Raw genomic sequence first — 20,190 nt, 5'->3', positions numbered from 1 at the left:
TAATACAGTAGAGACACAGGAAACGGAGCAGGTCTCCTGCTGGAATTAGAGTGGGGACTTTGCCATTATACGGTTCATGCACTAGCCAGTCAGCTACCAGTCCAGTGCACCACGAGACAGCTTTCAAAACAATCATGTTGTGACTGACTTGGGAAACAGGAAGCTCCATTTCTCAGGGCTGCCCAGCCCCACTATACAGTAGAAATGCCTTGCCTCTTGACAGCACAGGTCTTACTCTATTACCAATGTCACGCAACAACAGCACAATCCTCGCAACTCAGCGATGTCCAATTTATTCAGTAGGATAACGATTCATGATCTGTAAAAAAAAGAAAATCCGTGGCACTTACATCGCATCTTGTCCCCACATCCACTCATCATGTAGTAGAAGACATGGAAGGCCCTCTCTTCTTTAGCCTGCCTGATGGCTCTGGACTTCTCCAGCAGATCTGAGGGCACGCTTGTCAAGGACAGACCATTTTCAGAGCAAATACAGCCACACAACAATATATATTAAAATGTTGAAAATTGTCAAAATATTACAATATTTGAAAAGGATACAAGTTTCAATGTTAGCTCCAACAATGTATCCATTGACATCGAAGTTGATCCTGATGAATTTTCCCTATAAGAGAAACATTTCATACAGAAAAATGTTGAAGTAAGCAGCAGAACTAGAATCACATTTTTTATTGGCTGTATAATAGATTTATAGCAGTTCTTACAAATCGGGAGGAGTTATCATTCTTGACCGTCTTTGCATTGCCAAAGGCCTCCAGGATAGGGTTAGCCTGCAGCAGTTGTTTCTCCAGTTCCCCCTGGAAGAGAACAGTCATACAAATCAATTAATAAGTCCTTGATGCATAATGCAATCACTTCTATTCAGTTGTAGCTTAGCCACACATACACACACACACACACACACACACACCCCCCCACACACACCAGAGCGCATTCAGGACATATTGGACTTACAAAGGCTCTGCTTTATCACTGCACAGTCTAAAAGCATAGCCTCTAGAAACGTTATCATTTCCCCTTCACATCAGTCCCACACACACAGACAAACCAAATGTTAAATCTTGCACATTCCAACACCAAACACAAATTGAAAAACAAGCCCAGTCAAGAACAAACCCAAGTCAGACCATCCTTGCCCATGCAGGCACACAAGAACTCAGCGAAGCACATACAAGTTAGCGGAGCTTCCCCAAGGAGATGCAGGAGTGTATTGCAACACCCCACACAAGGTACAGCAGATACTAGTTTTACAACAAAGACTGACTGGATCGGAGGAAACAAAAGCTCATGGGTGGAGTGGGATCCTCTGACCACATACAGCCTTAAACTAGGCACACACACGAGGGCCAATTCAGTGTTTCTGACAAACCTAGGATAGAGTTACCCCTAAACTGCTCTGGTGTGTCACAAGGTATTTTAATGCCCAGAGGGGAGACAGCCATTGTGAGAAGGCGTGTCATTCTCTCTTTGGAACACATTCCAGCTCCTTCCCATTCAGGGAGAGCTGTCCTTTTAAAAATTAAGTAACACTGTGGCCAAAATTCTAAACTTTACCATGTTAGTAAAAAATAAAAAAATAAAAAAAATAAAAGTACTGCTTTCATTGCTTGGGAATATTAATTCCAGACAAAGTGTGTTTTTTATTTGGCGTTAGTATTGTAGTGCTTCGAGCGAAACAGACAAGACACCACAGTATGGCATCAAGAGTGATGAACTCACATGTGACAATACAGCACCCTAGAGATGGGATGAAACAAAGACAGAATTTAAAACACTTGTTACAACTGAGAGTGTTGGTGTACCTGTAAAACGATATTTGCAGTCAGCACACACACAGTAAAACATAACATCTGTGTGTGCGTGCGTGTGTACACACACCCCCCTACACATTCTAGTCTCACTTCTGGTCAGTGTGGAGAAGTGAGACAGGCAGGTCCAGGCATGAAAGAGGAATGTGTGGTAGATGATACTCAGCAACTTTCAGGTAGACAGCACTGAATGAGGTACACAATGATGGCCTACTTCAGGTACACAACACTAAAATCAGGTTAAAATTATCTGGTCTAACGAGACAAATATTTAAAACCGCTGCTCCTGGAATAACGGGAAGGTAAGAGGAGAGAAAACAGAAGAGGGTGGTGCTCCTGTTGGGGCTTTTCTCTGCTTCATGAGAGGATGAACATACTGCATAATCTTGAGTGTTTGAGATTCAATTAACATGGGATTTTATAGTGCGGGGTATGTGATTCAAAGTTGTTTAACGAGGTTAAGGATGGCGTTTGTGCTTTACTGACCTGATCTTTCTTAGACTTGAAGGAGGAAGCAACATGGGCAAGATACTGGATGACTTTCTTGGTGTTCTCCGTCTTGCCAGCTCCTGACTCCCCTCTGAAGGACAAAGACGAGGTCAACAAGACAAGTGTTATGCACACCAATCTGCATCATTGTTGTGGGTATCCATACATTTAATCATACTACCAATAATGTAACGTCTTTTTAGTTACTGAAAAGCAAAGAAACGCATCTCAAACTATAAAGCAAAAATAATAGTCTTATAGCGGCGTGGCCTCCCTGTCCAATCTTTAGCCATCAACGGAAGTTACTAGGTATGACAATTGGTTCTTTCTTCTTGAACTTCACACCAACTTAATGACTGAACCAATAACTTGAATGCTATTCAGTCATTCGATTGTGTATGTCTGTTCTCTGCTACAGTGAGTTACAAAAGAAAGGACAACATTTATGACATAATGCGCATAGCGGTGCGAGCTGTGATTGGTATGCCATTATGGGGACATACAGACAAACCCTGTTTTAAGAAGTATTGGTGTAGAACTGGTATTGCATTTAGAAGCAGCAGCAGCATGATTGCAAGAAAACAAGCAAACACATTTCTTTACATGTTTCTATACAGTAGAGAAAAAGGATTGTGAAGAGATTACAATACAAAGGTTGCTGAACAGATGTAGTTGAGAACGGACTAGTCCAGATAAGCGTAAACACTGGCTTTATAACAAAATAATATGAATAGAGAAATGTGACCTACGTGCAAAGGATGGACTGATCTTCACGATCTGTAAAAGAAATAGAGATGCAGAGAAGGGGGGGTCTCATAAGCCAACATATCAACTTTATACAGTTCAATGATTAACATTGCCTTGCTCAACAGACGTCATGCATGCCTGACTCGTTTAATGCTACTAAAACTATTATTGTACCTTGCATCATGCTTCTGTAGGCGGTGTCTGTGATGGCATAGATGTGAGGGGGCATCTCATGTCTCTTCTTGCCCTTGTACATCTCCACGATGTCCTCAGAGTAGATGGGCAGGTACTTGTATGGGTTGATCACCACACAGAAGAGTCCAGAGTATGTCTAAGTAAGCATACAAAGATAGCAACATAGTTGTTAGCAGAAAGAATGATTATTCCTCCATGAGCGCAGAAGTAAAGATTTCCACACGGTTCTATGCGTTCACCATTCACCTTATGTTTGCATCCTTTAGTCATCCATACTGTACATTTTCACTGTTATGCAGAAGATACCAAATATATTCATCAATGAAGCCAGAAGAAACCAAATATATTCATCAATGAAGCCAGAAGAAACCAATCGTTAACAAACGATGACTAAACTCAGTCAAAACTAAAGTTATTGTGCTCGGCCGTAAATACATTGGAAAAGGGCTTAGGCTTGCCTTGGTCTAGCCCTTATTTTTTTTCCTTTCTTGTCTCATAGACTTCCATGGACTGTGTGGATCATTAGATGCCGATCGAGGGTGTCCATAGACTAACTTGCACTCGACGTCAACTAGTCAAGGCAGAGGGCCGCCCACCTACAGCCAGGTTCTGTTTTAGGTTTCTTGCTGCTAAAGTAGAGTTCTTTCTTGCCACCAAGTGCTTCCTCATGGGATCAGGGTTTTTTTTTTTTGGGTGGCAAAAAACAAAAAAGTTTTGGGATATTTTTTTTTTTTTTATAATTAATTTTTGGATAAAAACAAAAAGAGGCTAAAATCTGGTAAAAATATGAATTAAATAACATAACCCTAACCTAACCCTAAAACCGAAATAAAGTAACAAAAAAACTTCCAAAAACTGCCAATATCCACGTGCCCACCCGCTCCTGCTCAGGCCCAGCCTATACTAGCGTTCTGGCTGCGCCACTGCATGGGATTGTTGGGTCTCTGCAAATTAAAGACCATGATCTTGGCCTGCTCTACATGTGAAGTGTTATGAGATGACATTTGTTGTGATATGTCGCTATATAAATAAAACTGACTTTGCACCAATATTTATGCAGTGGGGTGTGTTCTCACAAACACACGCACAAGGAAATCACACACACACAGAGATGAAAGGGATGTGTCAGTTAATGTGCCACATGAGACAGAAAGGGGTGGTTCAGTTAATGTACCACAAGAAGAGACAGAAAGGGGTGTGTCAGTAATTGTGCATCTGCACGATTCTGCCTATTTGCACACTTTATTTTTTTAAACCTCCATTTATCCAGGTAGGTTCACTTAGCATGGAGGCTTGCTCACCCTTTGGCAACACTTTGCGTTACACTTTACGCGATACAATTACACACACACACCTGAGAGCTTCCCAGTTGAACCACAGTCTTGTCTTATACCGTTGACCACTGAGCTTCACCACTGGAGCCCCCCCCCCCTTTATGCATGCGACTCTATTCAGGATTTATCCCATCACCCATCTCGTCAAAAGCAGTCAGACAAACTCACATAGATGAGTCCAGAGTAGTATCTCTCCTTGAGGTTGTGCAGCACAGAGGCCTCGTTCAGGCAGGTAAGTTCAGCCATGTCCTCCGCCTTGTTATACTTGGGTGGGTTCATTTTCTGGATGTCATCCTTGTTCACCTTCACCTGTGATTAAAACAAAAGAATGTGGCTTTGTCAAAAGGCTTGAACGGACTCTTAGGTCATTATCTGCTCAGAGCTTGTGGTGTTTTTCTATTATTCCAAGTGTTTAGTGTGGATTTTAACAGTATTCAGTCGCTCACACATTTTCACTGGTCAATGATGTCTATTATTACAATGTAAAATAATGTCTTATTGCATCTACAGTCATCACTAACAATACTCAGGTACCTAATGTTCATACAATGACACTATATAAACATTACGTGTTCACACATTAATGTAAATACCTAAAACTAAAGAGATTAATGTGTTTTTCTTTTCAAAAGGAGTAATTGAACAGAGTCATTATCAGCCAAGATGAGAATCCTATACAGCGGCTGTTTATCCACATATTGTCAGAGATTTCGAAATTCTTATCCTTCACAGCTAAACAGAAAAACTAATCTCCCTCACCTTTTTGCCAGAGTCAGCCAGCTCCACCAGACACTCCTCGCCCTGCTCCTCCTTGACGGAGCCTGCCTCAAAGCCCAGCTTCTCCGAGGGGATCCATACTAGTTTCTTGGAGGACCAGTCAGCCTGGGCCAGAGGGTTATTCATCTTGCCACGGTCCCCATAAAGGAACTTGTCTGCCTCAGTCATTGTGTCTTCAGGAGAGGGAGAGAGTAAGTAGACAGAGGCAATGAGATGGTCAGAATGCAAGAAGAAATGAAATACACCTGGGGTGCAAATCCTCCTAACCCATAAATATCCATGAGGAATCCAACGCCTCTCTCCGTTCCTGAGATATGAAAGTTAAGTGAGTTTGACATCACCTTGATTAGGACCTTGATCATTGCCACCCAAAAGTTTGTCATCTCTTTGGGGCAGCCTAGTGATCATTTCACAAGTTATATGAAAAATCTACCATTAATTTTTTTTGTTATTTTGTTCACACAGACTGAAAGGAGCGATTACAATAATAACCTGCCATGTATCGTGCAGGTAGGGTGAACATTAGGAATGTATTAAATAACATTCTGAAGGATTAATGGGATAGATTAAAGAGGGTTGAAATAACTAACTTTGACAGTATAAAAGTAAAACAGTCATTTAAGGGGTTGTTGAATTGTTTTATATACACAATTTGTATGAAGTTAGAAAATGAGGCTTCGGCCTGTGTTAGGTTACTTAACAGTTCATGATTATTCTAGCCCTAAGCCATGCTGATGAAAAATTATTTGACAAAGAAATTACATACATTTGAATTCTAGGACTTTCTTCAGGAAAGTCCTGTTTTAAGGATGGATCACATGATGACACCGATTAAGCAGACACAAATCTTCACATGCCAGAAAACAGAGTACTTGTTAAAGCATATTTGAGGAACATATGCACTTTTGAGGTGAGAACACATACAGTTCTGTTGAGACTAAAGATCTCAGCAATACATGTTTGGATTAATAAAATATAAGCTCTTCTGTAGGTTGCCAAATTAAGACTGTAAAATCCAGCCTGCATCAGTATGGAAACTATTTTGAAAATGAGGGTCCACTGAGAATATTACACAATGTCCATTCTCCACATTACTTTAATTAGAAGCAAAACGTCTCACTTAAACATCATTAAAGTTAAGGAATCACCCCTAAATCATGCAATTTCTGTTCACCCTACAGTAAACCTCCTCTCCAGCTCATTAAAGCAGGAACTTGTTAGAGCACGTTAACAAAAACACCATGTTTGGAGAGAAATTCTCATTTCCCTAAGGTATGATTTTTCAAAACGGTTCCATTCTAGTATACATACTGTAGCATGTCACCTGCAAAAATACATAAGGGGTGTAAAACAAAAACAAACATGATGTCATGCTCAATATTCTCCATATACGGTTCAGTAATCATATCGTCCATGACAGTCCTGTCATGGACGAAGCATGTAGTCTGCTTTTCAACATTTTTTTAAAATATTATTTTAATAGTGCTTTTTTAAGTAGCTCCAACACCCCTGAAGACGAAGTTGTGAACCGTGAAATATTTTGTTGCCGTTTTCAGCTTGTGACTGGTTTGTGCATTGTAGTTTTATTGAAAATAGTATAAAATATATATGTATATAAATATGAAACTGGTACATGGCAACATCCCTGCTCTCAAAAACCTTTTTAGTCACTCACTGTACCCAACATCTCTCCATCTTTTTCACCTGTCCATCCCTTCACCCACAGCTGGCCTACATTCCGTCCTCACCCACTCATTAGAGAGGGAATTCCACAAATTCCCGACCCTTTCTTCCATTGCTTTGCTTACCATTATCCAACCCTCATCCATCCTTCTGCAACTACCTAATTCACAACACAGCCCTTGACTGTCGAGCTACATTTTCTATTATCTGCTAATGGGAGTGTGGGACTCGAGTCATAACAAAGCCTTTCCAGTTGTCTGTTATGTCATTGCGGCTTCAGGTAGAAAAGCTGACACAAACCAACAGAGGGCTTGATTCCTTCACAAGAGTGCCGTCAAAGACACTAGAAGGAATGTTTGAAGCAAGTTTGGGCAGAGAGAGAAATGTAATTATCCCTGACCACACCCTACGGAAAGACACCATGTGTAAAGGCACCATGCTTTATGCATGGTGTCTTTACATACAACAAATACAAATAATAATCAAAATGCCATTGACTCATTAACTGTTTTTCTTGACCCCATTAAAAATAATAAAATATTGAAAATGTTTTGCTTATAATGAATGCCATGCCTAAAAATAGAACAGGCTTTTTTTTTGGGGGGGGGGTAAAAAAAATCACTTTACAAACATCTGCATTTACAGCATACTGCTTACAAAAGATAACTTTTACACTTCCTTAATGACAGACACTTCCTTAATAAACAGCCCACTGCCAAGGCTGCCTCAATGTTGTTCACCACATTAACTTAATCTAAGTTCAAAAGTGTCTTCCTGCTCAGTCACAGGGAACACTAATGATCGCAACAGTAGCAGACAAAATGTGTGTTCTGAGAGAGAGAGGGTATGTTTGTTTAGAGAGGGATAAAGCGATAAGTGCATAGTGTCATCTGTGTCTCTTCCTAAGTTCATTATGAGCTCAGAATCAGGAGGGGAGGGGGGGGGGGTCAGGGACCAGTCATGGTCTAGTCATTCTGATGGTTATCATGTAGGGCTAACATACAACAAATTACAGTACACATGCTGTATGTATACAGCAGGAGACTGAGAATGTACTTCTGAGGTTAGGCTGGATTGGGCCCAACAATAAGATTCAGAGCCTAAAAGAGAACTCGCAAGTAAACGTTTCAACTTGTGACATTCATTCACACGACCAAATGTGGCTTGTTGGTGAACACGAACAGGCTTTCCATGGGCCAACTTCCTCAGGAAGTTGCACAGCAGCTGCTTACTGCCGCCTTGCAAATACTACCGTGTCATTTGTTGCACCATTTTCAGTTTTCAGATGCACTCTCTCAGGGAACTTTTGATCTGTGGCCTATTCATAAGTGACAGTAAAAACTAAATGTGAAACACTTCAAATGAAACTTGAACACTTTAACCCCTGGACATGGCCTCTCATACAGAAACAGAGACGACCTAAAAGTCTGTCTAGCAAACAATGTCAGATATAGCCTTTAGGGTAGGTGAGTGATACATAAAAAAGGTTGATGAGGGATATATGACAAATGGTGTATCTAAGGAAGAGAGTTTGACGTATTTCATCACTTGGGCAAGTTTGCATGTTCAAGTCTTATCTGGTTTCTTGGCTGAACTTGGGGGACACAATTTTATTCATAATGCTTGCAAGTGGTGAGTGGCTAATGTGCAGTGGTGGAAAAAGTACTCAGATGTTTTACTTAAGTAAAAGTATCAATACTAGAATATAGAAATACTCTGTTACAAGTAAAAGTCCAGAATTCAAAATGTACTTAAAGTGTACTAAAAGTACAAAAGTATTTTACAATATTAGCCTCTGAGATGTAGTGGAGTAGAAGTAAAAGTATGGGAAATTCTCAAGTACAAAATACCTAAAAATGTTACTTAAGTACAGTACATGTATTTAGTTACTTTCCACCACTGCTAATGTGGCCAACTTTGTACAGATAAAAACAAATATACCAATTAATCACAAAGACATATAGTCAAAATAAAAGCCATGAGTCATTACCAAATATGGTAAACTCATGACTAATGGCTTTTGTTACAGCCACATGCTAGTACTTGTAGTTGAATGCATGCATGCTAAGTTTATATCCTGAGGGATACAGATCAGGGCGTGTTCAGTTTGCATTCTGGACAAAGTGCTACCAAGTTACATGTCAGCTTTTAGAGAGTAGGCCTAATCATCTGAAAATCTGGTTTTACAGACATGCAAGGTCGTGCACCTTTAAAAAGAAAGAAAGCATATAATTGCCTATTGCAGTCAAGTGAATATCCGGGTCCAAAAAAAAAACATGTTATGAGACAGGCTTATGTGTGAAATATTTACTTATTAGCCCTGCACCTTAATAGTTCAGCATAATAAATGTAAGAATCGTGTGTGGGGAAAGAAGGTGGTAGGCTTGTATATAGGAAGTATCACCAGAGATCACACGAAAAGGTTTGGACTTCTTTTAGACCCATGTAATAATTGTCCACAAAACAATTCGATATTCAACTAGTAAAAGGCAGCAAAGAAAGGGATGCACGCAGCAGTTGAGATGAATACTTGCGCAGGTGCGAATGTATTTTAATCCCACACAGAGAGAATGAAAAACGACATCTGACTACGAGTTTATTAGACCGTCATGGATGAACTTCAATCGGGTGTTTGCACTTACTCCCTTTTTGGCCCGTAAATCTACATAAAAGATTTCAAATATAAAGTGCTTACCACATGGCCACGGATGTTACAACTATGTACGGGCCCTCAGAAGTAACCGTGTATTCCGTATTGTTCAATAAAAAGGATATTAATCCGATCGATGGCCATTTTCTCATAGAGTTATGATGTATCACGAGTGCAATACACCTCCCAACCAATAGGGTCCCGTAATTGAAAGCCTATGAAGAAAATGGCCACCGATCGGATTTAAATGAGTTTTATTGAACAAAACGGAATGTACGGGTACTTCTGAGGGCCCGTACATAATTGTAACATCCGTGGCCATGTGGTAAGCACTTTATATTTGACATCTGAACGTTTATGTAGATGTACGGGCTACAAAGGCAGAAAGCGCAAAGACTATGTTTAAGTTCATCTATGACTGTCATATAATATATGACAGTCATGTATCACACAAGGCTACTGTCTGTATTCGATTATCTCACCACGATTTATATGCTGGTTATCGGTCGGGCGGGTAGCTGTAGGCTACTCCATGAAGCTGAGGATATGTCCTACCTGTTTTTCAGCGTCAGTCTCTGTAGGTGAAGCTCGGAGTAATTTTCAGCGTCCGTGTCTGCAACACAAAGTCCTGCGCGACAACACTTTCACAACAACAAAACGCAACTACTGTGCAAGTTTCTCTTGTTGTTCCGCCTTCCTCCTTCGCGTCTCTCTCGTCCAGGCTATGATGATACCTGTTCAGTCATGCGGTCCAGCTGTGACTGACTGTCCAGGTGGCAGGTTCGGGTGTGTCTGAGACTAAATGATCACTGATGTTCAGACGGAAGTCTACTATATTTGATACCTTCCTTCAACTTGGTCATTTCACACACAGGTAGGCAGTGTTGCCAGATTCTGCGAGAGAAATAAGCAACCAGGTCTTTAAACATATACATTGGCTATTTGAAAATAGCAGATCGACTACAAGCACAAAAATTGAGCTTGTAGATCTGCTAGTTTCAAAAAAATCTTAAAAACAATTTGACATTTTAACAACACAAATCTTGTACGGGGGTCCCATGGCAGAAAATATTTTCAGATGGGGCATGGGGGTCCGTGGACCTTGACATGTGTTTGAGAACCACTTTTTAAACAACATTAGGAAACAATTAAGCCCAAACAAAACGCAACCCTCTACCAATATTTACAAGCAACTTTACAAAAGAAGAAGCCCATATTCGCTTATAACAAGAGGACATGGCAACACTGCAGGTAGGGTAAACAATGCCCCACCCCAGCATGAAGGAAGGGGCGTGGCTGGTAGATGTTTATCAATCAATCACATTCACTCACCTTCCCTGTTGTTTAGTAGGTTAGTGATGATAGCCTTATTAGCCTACCCCTGTACAAAAATATTGATCTATGCCTACTCACTGTAGAGAAATGTAACTTATGGCATATAGATTTTTTTACATTACTTATATATACCCCAAAAATTACTTATTTTCTATCAGTTACACACCCCATGAAGCCTTGAATTCATGGAGAAGTTTTTTAGTCGCATTAATGAGCCAATAATTTGACCTGCAGAGACTCAAAGAGTCTCCTAATATGTAGATGACTCAAAGAAGGGAAGGGAGATAAGCCAGATGGAGGCAGGAAGAATATTTAGTCACCCGTATTTCAGACAGTATTAGATGAGTAGGAGAATCTAGACCTAATGACTGAGAGAAGTTGTGTGTGTGTGTGTGTGTGTGTGTGTGTGTGTGTGTGTGTGTGTGTGTGTGTGTGTGTGTGTGTGTGTGTGCGCGTGCGTGCGCACGCGTGTCTGTGTGTGTGTGTGTGTGTTTGTTGTGCCTAGGAATGCAGAACCCTGCCTGTACCTGCAACCTCTGTGATTTTTCACCTAAGGAGGAGAAACAAAAGATTGGAGGGGGTATATAGGGAGCACCATGGGGGAGATATGGCATGGCTTATGGGTTCAGACACAGGGGACACAACTTAACAAAATGTTTCATTATATTTTAAACACCAAAAGCTGGGACACCAAGCAGGCTACAGTATAACATAGCTTTATTAGTTATTTTAGTTTTTATTGATTTGCCAAATTATTGGAAATATGTTTTTAAATTTAGATGTCTAAATTACCAAAAAAAGGTATGTAGTCAAATGAATGAGGAGAACAAAATACCTGGCCTCCAGTTATCTTGACAAGTGCCAAAATAAACTTGTGCATAATACTGTCTACTGACACAATCTTTCATTTCCACCAATCAGATTTTTCATGAACTTCCAACCATATATGGTCAGAGAAAAAGAAAGTGAGAGAGAAAAAGAGAGAGGAGGGGGATAACAGAGAGAAAGGCAGAGAAGGCGAAGGCGTGGTCTGTTGTTATTTTTTCCTCTTTTTTTTTCACCTGTGGTGTAAAGTTACTTTTCTAACCCTGTCATTACCTGAAGCCCTCCACCTCCTTCTCTCCTCAATCTGACTGGCATCAAAGATGGGCTGGTAGATAGAACTGTGCGGTAGACACACACAGCGTGTTAGAACCTGCCTTCATAGGGAGAGACACGCTGCGCACACACACACACACACACACACACACACACACACACACACACACACACACACACACACACACACACACACACACACACACACACACACACACACACACACACACACACACACACACACACACACGTTGCACAAGAACGCAGTCACACATACTCTGGAGGATCAATTATCAGTGAACAGTGCATAAAACAATCAAGTACAGCATATAGATTTACTGTTCATTAAAACACAAAGATAAATGTATCATAAACCTTAAAGTAACCACCCTTTGCAAAGAGATGGGGAAAAAAAGACAGACAAGCCAAGTCATCATCTGGATAAAGAAAAACAATGGACCTGTATGAGGCCTATGGAATGTGTCTTTAGTCTTTCAGTGGCTCCTTGACTGTTCTGTCTCTCCTGAATCATCATTTTGTCTGTGGAGGATGTAACTTTCTAAAATTGCTTTAGGGCAGGGAAACATCACGGCCCAAGTTAAACTGACTTATTTTCACCTGTCTAACACGATTCCATAACCCAGAAAGTAATCCTTCAAGTTATTTAACCACTTTAACCCCCGATGCCGCAATTTTATGCATTTTTTTCAAGTTTTCTAAATATTTCAAACATTTTAAGACCTTCTCCAGAAATAGAGAGTGTATGTACACACGCACGCGCGCACACACACACACACACACACACACACACACACACACACACACACACACACACACACACACACACACACACACACACACACACACACACACACACACACACACACACACACACACACACACACACACACACACACACACACACACACACACACACACGCACACACGCACACGCACTATGACATCATTATGGAAACCCGATGACTCATTGTAACATCATCATGACGAGTGTCAGGGCATCAGGCACAAACAAATCAGTCAGCTCCATATATGGGCCTCAAAGGAACAAGGACTGACAGATACATAGATCTCCATATATGGGCATAAAAGGGACAAAGACAGGTACAACGGGTACTCTGACAAAGGCCCGAACCTTTAGTATATCATTTTTATACAGTATAGGTTCCATTGCTCTGATCAGCACAATATAGGACTGGATTTGTGTGTGACTTTTACATAAGCCAACTTAACAGTTCAAGATAGAATCATGTCGTGTCATGTCAAGTCATGGTAGGTGTGTTTTGAAAATAATGCTTTCGGTTTATATAAGCTATAGATATCCAATGACTCAAGAACAGACTGATCAGGCCATCACATACCATACTGCCTTTAATAATTCTATAACTAGTGTTTTTTTTTAAAGCAGTCAGACTTGAGACTGTTGTTGACCTGATAGGCCGAAACTATGTTTTCGCCCCTGTCCGTCCGTGCGTGAGTCCGTCCATCTTTCCGTGAGCAGCTAATCTCCGGCAACGTGGCGTGAAACTAGGAACAAAGGAAGAACCTCTTCTCCAAGTTTTTCACATTGGCCTGTTATAGCGCCACCAGGAGGCCGATTTTTGCTAAATATTTGTTTTAAATATTACTCCTACAGATTTTGTCCAAACATTGCGCCTATCGGTACACATTATCTCTATAGTCATGCAATCAAGACAGATATGTCAGATTATTCATATTCCATCGTGATTGGCTAAGATTGGCTTGCAAAGTTTGCAGGAGTGGCCCATTTTGAACAAAATGCCTCAAATCATGAACGTAGTGTCCAATTGTGCTGTGAACTTTGCACGCTAATTCCCACTAGGCCCAGGAAGACAGGCAGCCAGGGACGCAGAGGGGAGGGGGGGTTTGAACATACTCAGTTATCAGGGACTCAGGGATATCCCCCCCCACTTTTGGGATGAAGAAAAAAGCAAAAACCTCCGGCATCTACACTTCATGGAGTACTTCATTTGGCCTATACTCTTGAACCCGAGGTCATACAACATACATTTGCAGGGCTGGGTAATTTTTTCACAGAATACCACACATAATGAATGCAGCGCCCGATTGCTAAACACTAACTTTTGAACCATAGGTCATACAATGAAGGATCATGACGCAACTTATTGGCCCCGTTTGTGCCAGATTACATTTTCTGAGATTGTGCGTTTTCTTAAAAAAAAACACTACAGATTTTGTCCAAAACTCACACAAATCGGTACACATTATCTCTGGGGTCATGTGTTCAAGATCCCATTCCAATTGACTGCCTTCCAGGATTTGCAGGCCCTGGGTAGGCAACCCGGCCTGGCGGAGACCTGTGCTCAGAGGAGCACACTTTTCCAGTAGCCCATTTCAAATATTATAGCCCAATCAGACAAATATACCAGTGGTTATACCTGTAAACGCGGATGACATCGCACTGATAGCTGAACACATATCCTCTGCTCAAGAGCTTTTAACATCACTAGAAGTGTCAGCAGCCAAAGTTGGCCTTTTGCTGAACGCCAAAAAGACAGAATGCCTGCTTCTGAATGAAGACTCTGATCATCCAACCATCTGCTCCATAAACGGCAGTGACATCAAAGAAACTGAGCAATTCAAGTACCTTGGATTGTATGTAGTCAGTAGCAGAAAGGACTTCCTGACAAGGAAAGGTCAGGCCTGGAGTGCTTGCAATAAGCTACATAAAATATGGCAGTCAGACATCTCAAGAGCTACCAAGATCAACCTTTTCAAAGACTGTGTGGAAAGTATCCTTTTGTATGGTGCCGAAACATGGACAATGAATAAGGAGCTACAGGATCGTCAGGACGGAACATACACAAGACTCATGCGTGTCCAGAACCTTTCATGGAGGAACCATCCCACTAAAGCTCAGATTTATGGTGGCATCCCTTCCATCTCAGTTGTTGTGGCACAAAGAAGACTCCGCTTTGCTGGACATTGTCACAGAGCAACAGACCAGGTCATTTCAGATATCCTTCTGTGGAGACTACCCTGCCCATCAAGAGGAACCAGACCACTCACATTTCCAGATGTTCTGAGTAGGGATACAGGACTGACTGTGAATGAACTTGGGGTGGCAATGAGCAACAGAGACCAGCTTGTGTCGCAGATCTCGAGGGCACTCGAATGATGATGATGATGATGATGATGATGATACCTGTAAAAGGTCATATATGCCATAAAGGGCAGCTTTCCTCCTGCCAGAAAGTGAATGCAGCTCCTATCTGGTCACTGGAATGTATTTTCTGCATCAGAATGGCTTGGTTTCATTCTTGGGTTCAAATATTATAGCCCAATCAGATCAATGTATCAGAGGACATACCTGTAAATACAGTTTTCTTCCCACCAGAAAGGACCACTTTTTTGTGTTTATCCTTTTGACTATTGTATGTTTTTTTTACTTGTACATGCGGCTACATGGGGCGGCAGTGGTCAGGGGTAGAGTGGCCGGATGGAAGCCGTGAATGTTTCCAGTTCTATCCCGGGAAGAGTTAGTGTCGAAGTGTCCTTGAGAAAGACACTGAACCCCCAATTGCTCCCGATGAGCAGGTTGGTGCCTTGCATGGTTTCCTCCGCCATCGGTGTATGAATGGGTGAATGTAATGCACAATCTATGTAAAGCGCTTTTACATGCAAATGTAAAAAAAAATCAATCAATCAATCAGAAAGTGATTGCAGCTACTACCTGGTCATTGGATGGTATTTTCTGCTTCAGAATGCCTTGGTTTAATCCTTGGCGGTTATATTTCAAACATTATGAACCAATCAGACCAATATACCAGTGGTACCAGTAAAAGGCCATATATGCTGTAAAAATAAGTATTGCAACTTTTTTTAATTCCTAGTGGCTATGACTGCCTTCCAAAGTTTGCGGGCCCCGGGTAGGCCCTGGGTAGCCTCTACCAGTGCTCTGAGGAACACACTTTTCTAGTTCATTTATGATTAAATTTGTTTTTCATTTTCACACCATAGTTCTCTTGTGCGTGGTGTGCCATTTCCTTTTTAACAACACAGTAACCTGAATAGCCTACACCTCAATGTGTTAGGCTTCTAATATAAAATCATGAGTGCACCCTATTGAGTAACTATTGAAACTAGACGGGTCGCAATTCTGGGAAATTGCAAAGTGTGGTTGCGCCGACGCCGGTCGCAGGTCGCCGCCGCCGGGACTTGAGGAATACGCTTGGAGGAATAACAACGTGCCATTCGAATTTGGTGCTGATTGGATCCTGCGTTCGTGACACATGGCGTTTTGTTTTTAAGAAATAGGCCCCTCCCACTAAATAAATAGGCCCCTCCCAAAAATGTAACGGGCCAATGACAACATCCTGTAACTCCTGAGATCACCTGCTTTTCATTTTGAGAGGAGTGATCCTCCCAAAAATCATGTTTTTGCATCAAACGTTTACGTTTTGCGCAGTTGTGGCGCCCCCTATGGATCAAAGTGGAAATGCTTTTGGTGATTTGCTGAGTAAACCACCCTCGACATGTGATTCAAATTTGGGATTGATTGGACGTTTTGTTCGTGATTTTTGTTATTTTTGGTAAAACGGGCCCCTCCCACTAACTTCGGAAGCCAATTACGGACGAACGGTAAGGACTATCAAAATGCCGTTTGGATATGTTTATCGCATGGGTCCAGAGATCATGTGTACCGATTTTTGTTAGATTTGGACAAAATATATGGGAAGAGGAGCTAAAAGTGTGTTTTGAAGAAAATTCAAAATGGCGGAAAATCTATCCTGACGCAAATGGGCGTGGCCTATATGGGGAGATGCGTCGTGACCCAAGGAATCCAGGGGAAAATAAATTTTGATTTTACGACCTACGGTTCAAGAGTTATAGGCCAAAACGTAAAGGGGGCTGTTATAGCGCCACCATGTGGCCGATTAGTGTAATTATTTTTTCAATAATTTCGGACTTAATTATGAACCTCCCCTCCAAATCTGGTAACTCTAGCTCTTACGGTTTCAGAGAAAAAAATACTTGAATTTTTGTTTTTTCACTTTTCCATTAAAGTGGATGGGGACATTTAATGCACTAATAAATCAATATCAATTAAACTATTTAACCAATCTCTTAGCAAAATACAAGCGCACGATTCCAGGTCAAGACGGTCATTTTGAGATATGGCACTACATTGGGGAATAAAAACTGTGGGAGGAGAGACGATCTAAACTATTGTTTATATACAATAATAATAACTAGACGCGTCGCAATTCAGGGCAATTGCAGAGTGTGGTTGCACCGACGCTAGTCGCGGGTCGCTGCCGCCGGGACTCGAGGAATACGCTGGGAGGAATACCGTCGGAGGCTGCGCCAATTACATTGTCACATAACTCCTGAGATCACTTGCGTTTCATTTTGAGAGGATTGATCCCCCAAAGTAAGGTTTTTGCATCAAACGGTTACATTTTGTGCATTTGTGGCGCCCCCTATGGATCAAAGTGGAAATGCTTTTGTAGTTTCGTTGAATAAACCACCCTCGACATGTGATTCAAATTTGGGATTGACTGGACGTTTCGTTCGTGATTTGTGGCCTTTTTTGTAAAACGGATCCCTTCCGCTAACTTTGGAAGCCATTTACGGACGAACGGTATGGACTATCAAAATTCTGTTTCGGTCCAGATTATCGCATGGGTCCAGAGATCATGTGTACCGATTTTTGTGAAATTTGGACAAAATATGTGGGAGGAGGAGCTAAAAGTGTGTTTTGAAGAAAATTCAAAATGGCGGAAAATCTATCCTGACGCAAATGGGCGTGGCCTATATGGGGAGTTGCGTCATGACCCAAGGAATCTAGGGGAAAAGACATTTTGATTTTACGACCTACGGTTCAAGAGTTATAGGCCAAAACGTAAAGGGCACTGTTATAGTGCCACCATGTGGCCAATTAGTGTAATTATTTTTTCAATAATTTCGGACTAAATTATGAACCTCCCCTCCAAATATGGTAACTCTAGCTCTTACGGTTTCTGAGAAAAAAATACTTGAATTTGGGTTTTTTCACTTTTACATTAAAGCGGATGGGGAAATTTAATGCACTAATAAATCAATATCAATTAAACTATTTAACCAATCTCTTAGCAAAATACAAGCGCACGATTCCAGGTCAAGACGGTCATTTTGACATATGGCACGACATTGGGGGATAAAAACTGTGGGAGGAGATGTGGTCCAAAGTATTGTTTATCTAGAAAGAATAAAGAGTATAGAGTACTATAGTCTGGTTGCCCTGTTAGGGCAACCACACTAACTAGACGCGTCGCAATTATGGGAAATTGCAAAGTGTGGTTGCGCCGTCGCCGGTCGCAGGTTGCCGCCGCCCGGACTTGAGGAATATGCTTGGAGGAATACCGTCGGAGGTCGCGTGACGTACCATTCGAATTTGGTGCTGATTGGATCCTGTGTTCGTGATACATGGCGTTTTGATTTGAAGAAATAGGCCCCTCCCACTAAAATAAATAAGCCCCTCCCACAAATGTAGCGGGCCAATGACATCGTCATGTCACTCCTGAGATCACCTGCTTTTCAATTTGAGAGGAGTGATCCCCCCAAAAATCATGTTTTTGCATCAAACGGTTACGTTTTGCAGAGTTGTGGCGCCCCCTATGGGTCAAAGTGGAAATGCTTTTGGGGATTCGTTGAGTAAACCACCCTCGACATGTGATTCAAATTTTATAGGAAAAGGAGCAATAAGTGTGTTTTGAAGAAAATTCAAAATGGCGGAAAATATATCCTGACGCAAATGGGCGTGGCCTATATGGGGAGCTGCGTCATGACCCAAGGAATCTAGGGAAAAATAAATTTTGATTTTACGACCTACGGTTCAAGAGTTATAGGCCAAAAGGTAAAGTGGGCTGTTATAGCGCCACCATGTGGCCGACTGGTGTGATTTTTTTTTAAATAATTTTGCAATAAACTATTAACCTCCCCTCCAAGTCATGTAACTCTAGCCCTTATGGTTTCCGAGAAAAAAATACTTGAATGGGAGTTTTTGCAATTCCCATTAAAGTGGATGGGGAAATTTAATGCACTAATAAATCAATATCAAAAAATCTATCCAGACGCAAATGGGCGTGGCCTATATGGGGAGATGCGTCGTGACCCAAGGAATCCAGGTGAAAATAAATTTTGATTTTACGACCTACGGTTCAAGAGTTATAGGCCAAAACGTAAAGGGGGCTGTTATAGCGCCACCATGTGGCCGATTGGTGTGATTTTTTTTTTTAATAATTTTGGACTAAATTATGAACCTCCCCTCCAAATGTGGTAACTCTAGCTCTTACGGTTTCTGAGAAAAAAATACTTGAATTTGAGTTTTTTCACTTTTCCATTAAAGCGGATGGGGAAATTTAATGCACTAATAAATCAATATCAATTAAACTATTTAACCAATCTCTTAGCAAAATACAAGCGCACGATTCCAGGTCAAGACGGTCATTTTGAGATATGGCACAACATTGGGGAATAAAAACTGTGGGAGGAGAAGCAGTTTGAAATATTGTTTATATGGAATAAGAAGTTCATCAAGTACTATAGTCTGGTTGCCCTGTTAGGGCAACCACACTAACTAGACGCGTCGCAATTATGGGAAATTGCAAAGTGTGGTTGCGCCGTCGCCGGTCGCAGGTTGCCGCCGCCCGGACTTGAGGAATATGCTTGGAGGAATACCGTCGGAGGTCGCGTGACGTACCATTCGAATTTGGTGCTGATTGGATCCTGTGTTCGTGATACATGGCGTTTTGATTTGAAGAAATAGGCCCCTCCCACTAAAATAAATAAGCCCCTCCCACAAATGTAGCGGGCCAATGACATCGTCATGTCACTCCTGAGATCACCTGCTTTTCAATTTGAGAGGAGTGATCCCCCCAAAAATCATGTTTTTGCATCAAACGGTTACGTTTTGCAGAGTTGTGGCGCCCCCTATGGGTCAAAGTGGAAATGCTTTTGGGGATTTGTTGAGTAAACCACCCTTGACATGTGATTCAAATTTGGGATCGAT

At 41.4% G+C, this 20,190-nt stretch overlaps 1 protein-coding gene across 1 annotated transcript in view; it reads right to left on the bottom strand.

Moving 5' to 3' along the window:
- Window positions 1-10,534, bottom strand: part of LOC308076152 (myosin-9-like) — a 29,181-nt gene extending 18,647 nt beyond the window's left edge. The window contains exons 1-10 of the mRNA XM_080416276.1: window positions 10,260-10,534; window positions 5,354-5,544; window positions 4,763-4,903; window positions 3,240-3,396; window positions 3,068-3,095; window positions 2,316-2,409; window positions 1,741-1,758; window positions 726-818; window positions 562-625; window positions 351-449 (exon numbers count right to left, since the gene is read on the bottom strand). Of these exons, the coding sequence (XP_080272402.1) occupies window positions 351-449; window positions 562-625; window positions 726-818; window positions 1,741-1,758; window positions 2,316-2,409; window positions 3,068-3,095; window positions 3,240-3,396; window positions 4,763-4,903; window positions 5,354-5,539 (880 nt within the window). The 5' untranslated portion in view covers window positions 5,540-5,544; window positions 10,260-10,534. The remainder of the gene's footprint in view (window positions 1-350; window positions 450-561; window positions 626-725; window positions 819-1,740; window positions 1,759-2,315; window positions 2,410-3,067; window positions 3,096-3,239; window positions 3,397-4,762; window positions 4,904-5,353; window positions 5,545-10,259) is intronic.
- Window positions 10,535-20,190: the final 9,656 nt, after the last annotated feature.

The sequence above is a fragment of the Gymnoscopelus braueri genome (assembly GCF_963280865.1).
Source record: "Gymnoscopelus braueri genome assembly, chromosome: 2".
NCBI lineage: Eukaryota > Metazoa > Chordata > Actinopteri > Myctophiformes > Myctophidae > Gymnoscopelus > Gymnoscopelus braueri.
This window is presented reverse-complemented; position numbering and strand designations above follow the sequence as displayed.